The sequence below is a fragment of the Centruroides sculpturatus genome, unplaced genomic scaffold, assembly GCF_000671375.1.
Source record: "Centruroides sculpturatus isolate CEXI.00-Female unplaced genomic scaffold, Cexi_2.0 scaffold169, whole genome shotgun sequence".
In the NCBI taxonomy this organism is placed as follows: Eukaryota; Metazoa; Arthropoda; class Arachnida; order Scorpiones; family Buthidae; genus Centruroides; species Centruroides sculpturatus.
This window is the reverse complement of record NW_019384492.1, coordinates 376,470-381,399: the sequence shown is the minus strand read 5'-3', so window position 1 is coordinate 381,399 and position 4,930 is coordinate 376,470. Positions and strand designations below refer to the sequence as shown.

The following is a 4,930-nucleotide window of genomic DNA, read 5'->3' as shown; positions in this document are numbered from 1 at the left end:
TTCAAGTACCTAGTACATAGAAAATTCTTTATAAATACTTGTAATCTATTGTTTTAAAATGTATTGATGAAACTGTGTTGGAATTCTATTGAATATTAAAAATGTTCTGTTGACATATGAGTGAATAATTCCAGCCAATCTCCATTCCATTTAGGACATTCTTGATAACTAAATCATTCTAATCTATTTATTTCCTTTGGTGAGGAAGAAAAACATTTTGTTTACAGGACACAATTGGTTGCTATGAAATAGATGTGTAATCTTTCATATATTCCAGCTAAAAAATGAATACAAAGGAGATATTTGCATAAGTTACTAGTCTGTATGGCAAAAAAACAATACTTTTACCTGGAATATACCACAGGAAACATGTTATTTAATGTTTACTAAAAAACAAAAGTTACAGAATAACTGATTTCAACTTTGGTTTAGAGAAATTTGGAATAAATTTTGGTAACTGACTGTGTATATTTATCATCAGATATTTCAGAATTAACCATAGTTTACTTACGATCAGAAGGTTGTTTTGACAGTTGAACTTTTAATATCATTTGAGTTAAATCAATGATTATGTCATGACGAATGTCTTTCGATGCCTAAAAAGAATTAAAATTTAAAATTTGTAAAATTATAACAAAATATAATAAAACTTAATTAAAAGATCACTTTTTCAATAGCTCTAACTAAAAACATTCAAATATAAGTGCTTGGCAACCACTTATTGAACATGTACCAGATATTTTAAATAATAATTCTTGCTCTCTCTCCCCCCTCTAAATTGTGAAAATGTTCTATTCCTTACATTTTCCAGTTACATCTGATGACTCTATTTTTATAATTGTTTATGAAAGTTTATTCTTTAAATTTTTACAAAATGCATTTGAAAAACACTTTGTCATATTTATTTAATAATTTTCATTGTTATTGCCAATGTCTATATTCCATCTTCTGACATTAATTGTGCTTAAATTTGAAGATTTGTTTGTTTACTTAATTATGAATCTTGTATACCTGGATATTCTATGACTACAAACCAACATCAGCTTGTGATAAGTATTGCAGAATTGCAACACACTCAAAGAAAAATAAAATCACAAAATAGTCTCTTAAATTTTATTACATAGCACTTTATTACATATATATATAAGTACTATGTAATAAAATTTAAGACTATTTTGTGATATATATATATATATATATATATAATTTGTAGTTTGTTATGTGAAGTAGTAGTTACCTGGCACCTCATATTAGATAGCTATGAGCTGCCACTGTTGCATGCTGATAAAATAATGCACATTAGTTGTTCTGCCCAATGTCCCAAAATCCTTTGCAAGACTAGAGACATCTATTCTTGTTGAAAAGTTTATCAAAAAGAGTAAAGACTGGTTTGTGTTGCATGAGTTTTGATACAGAGTGGTTTCACACACTTAAATCTCTTAGTGTATTTTTGTAGAGTAAATAAAAAACTTCTCAATCAAACATGTGAGAGAGAGTGAGTTTATAATAATATAGAGAAAGTTTATGTCTGATTTAATAAAAGTATGACAATGAGGATGATCAAATGGATTGTCCAAGTCTTTATATCTTGCAAATCTTATCTAATTGCAAGTTTATGGTTGATAGAAATGGATTATGACTAAGGCATTGGTTAACTGGTGGGCAACAATGGATGTTCAAAGAATTGGTCAACTCTTGGTTTCAATGATGTTCTTGGGTCAGCTCTCACTCCCTTCCCGGTTTTTTTTTTTTTAATACAAAACTTTAGTTTGAACCCTTATACCCCTTTTGCACTGAGCATTTCAATCTAGATTGTGACCAAGGTCGGCAACTATGCCATGGTGCGACCTCTCTCAACCATTTCAATCTCAACTGAAGCGAGGTTCAATCGTGATCGACTCAAGAGTTCTTGAAACTAGATCCAGTCATAAGAGAGATCCCACAATCCCGTGCGCACAAGAAAATACTAGATGGCTGCAGAACACGTGTCGGGCTATCAACAGAGAAATAAAGACATCCAGAGAGATGATAATATCTGTCTATTATTAGATATATGGCAAGAAAAAGTATGTATTTCTAACCAAAACTTCCATTTTGTTGTTGGTGTTTGTGACTTGTCACATAGTTATGTCAGTTTTATCATTGCACGTAATAGCCAGGTTCTTCTCAAGTGGATTGCCTGTGCGAACACCTCGACATTCATCTGGCGACAGTTACAATCCAGACTGTAGGTAAATTGAGATCAAAGTGAGTTGAGATCATAGAATTAGAATATTTCAAATTATGAAAGATTTTTATCCTCCTATTGCAACTCAGGCTTTAACTCTTATCCCTGTGTGTCATCTCTGTGTAGGTCTTCAAATGTCGGTGAGTTGGCTCAAGCAGAAATATTCATTTTTGATGAATGGTCCTTGTATCACATCACTGGATGCCATACAAGGATATTTGGCATTTACAAAGATTTTTTTGATGTTACATATTTGTCTTAATGGATATAAAATGTTGCTAGAGGCATAGGCCCGAAACGGGTATTGGCAAATAAAAAAGTGGATTAAAAGCAGGACGTAAAGAAAAACCTTGTGCTGATTATACTACCCTTCATCATGTAATGGAAACAAAATGTAAATTTTTACAATTTTTTTTTAATCTCAAAATTTTGCATTTATTTATGCTGGGAGAGTTTATAAATAATTTTTAGTGCATATTTTTAGGCATAATTTAAATAATAAATAATGGGAGAGTTTTTAAAAAATAGCTGAATTAGTGAAAAGTGTAAAGCTGATAAATTTGGTATTGTTTATTGTTATTTAATTTGAACAATCAATAACGTCAAACAGCAGGGAGTTTTACAGTTAAATTTCATAAACATAGTTGTAATTTTTATATTTTTGAGTAGTCAGAATTCTTATCAGTTGCCATTCTTATTAAATTCAATTTGCATTTTTTTTACAAAATCTTATGTATTGTTTAATGAACCTCCATTTAGTGACCACTCAACTCATGAGATCTTAAAATATAAAACATGCATTTGTTTGTAAAAATATAATTTATGATCATTTACAATTAACATTTATTATCATCTGAATTAATTTTTCAAAGATTTTTTTATGAATCTTGTTTAATATTTAATTTAAAAATACATACCATATTTAATTCATAAAATGATCCATAGTTATCTTTATTATATTTTCCATTATTTTCTGCAAAATATTTCTTTCCATAATTGTAACCAACTTGCTGAAAATAATTTTTAGCATTACTAAGAGAATATAGATAGGAAAACCAATTCTATAACTATTAATAGTTAACTCTTGAAATAATTGATGAAATATAATTAATTATAATGACAGGTTTCGTATGTACAAGAAATTTCTTAAGATTTTTCCTCAAAATTATCTTAAAAACTTCAATAAAATTCTGTAGGTAACACTGGACAACAATGATTTTGTTTTGGACTCAAAATTAGCATATTCTTATGTATTTTCATCTGCTGAATTCAAAAATCACTATAAAAATGACCGATTAGTTCTTGCTTTGGAGCAGCGATTCCCAATCAGTGGTCCACGAAAGATTTAAAACTTTTATTCATTTTATATTATAATTTAAAATGATTGACGTAATCTAAATAATACAAAATATANTTTTACTCGATCACGCCCTTCACCTTATCGTCGACCTCTAGCAACTCTCCCTTCACTCGCCTGATGTATCATCCTGACTTGTGACAGAGGCAGCGTCTTCTGACCTCCCTTCTGGTTCACAATAGGCATATGTATTAAAATATATAATATGAACACTTTGTAAAACAAACTCAGATAATAATATGAGGGCTGTTTGGAAAGTTCACGGCCTCAAATAGAACAACAAACAAAGTAATGTTAAAACTTTTTTTATTTTTCAATGTAGTCTCCTTTGTTAGCAATGCACTTATTCCAGCAATGTTCTAGCTTTTTTGTGCCATCACAATATGTCGATTTGTCAAGGTGTGCAAAATACTCATTCACTTCAGAGATGATTTTGTCATTTGAGTGGAATCTCTTTCCAGCCAAGAACTTTTTTAGGTTTGAAAAAAGGTAGAAGGCACTGGGGACCAACTCAGGTGAGTATGGTTGATGTGGAACTAATTGGAAGCGAAGTTTGTTTACCTTTTGTTCAGTGATTCTGGTGGAATGTGCAGGTGCATTATCGTGGTGGAACAGAACCTTTTTCTTCTTCAAGTGTGGCCTCTTTTCTTCGATTTCTTTCTTCACTTTTTCCAAAAGTTCACAGTAATAGACAGCATTAACGGTCTTTCCTCTTTCTAGATAGTCAATAAAGATGATGCCTTTAGCATCCCAAAAAACCAAGGCCATCACTTTCCCTGCTGATGGAACTGTCTTTGCCTTCTTTGGTGGTGGTGGCGAACTGTGGTGTTTCCATTGCTTCGACTGTTCTTTTGTTTCAGGAGTGTAGTAATGGATCCACTTTTCGTCAGTAGTCACAAACCGATGCAAGAAATCCTATGGGTTTTTCTGGTAAAGTCCAAACACTCCTTTGACATCAAAGTGCGAACACGTTTTTGCTCAGCAGTCAGCAGACGCGGCACCCACCTTGCTGAGACCTTCATCATACCCAAATTTTCGGTTAGAATGTGGTGCACTAGGTTGACAGAGATGCCTGTTGTCTCAGCTATCTCACGCATTTTCAAATGGCGATCTGCTAATACCAAATCGTGAACTTTGTCGATATGTTCTTCAGTGACAGCAGTTGGCGGCCGTCCGCTGCAAGGGTCATCTTCCACACTCTCTCTGCCAGATTTAAAAAGGACTGTCCATTTTTTCACAGTGGTGTACGAAGGAGCAGACTCTCCCAAAACTTCATCCATGTCAGCTTTGATTTGAGATGCGGTCAACCCTTTTTTCGTCAGGTATTTTATGACCGCACGAGTCTC

At 32.3% G+C, this 4,930-nt stretch overlaps 1 protein-coding gene across 1 annotated transcript in view; it reads right to left on the bottom strand.

Annotated features, from left to right (window-relative positions):
• The window catches only part of LOC111621809 (patatin-like phospholipase domain-containing protein 7), an 89,166-nt gene continuing 84,236 nt past the window's right edge, over positions 1 to 4,930 (bottom strand). The window contains exon 11 of the mRNA XM_023364055.1: positions 1 to 596. Coding sequence (XP_023219823.1) covers positions 504 to 596 — 93 coding nt within the window. The 3' untranslated portion in view covers positions 1 to 503. The remainder of the gene's footprint in view (positions 597 to 4,930) is intronic.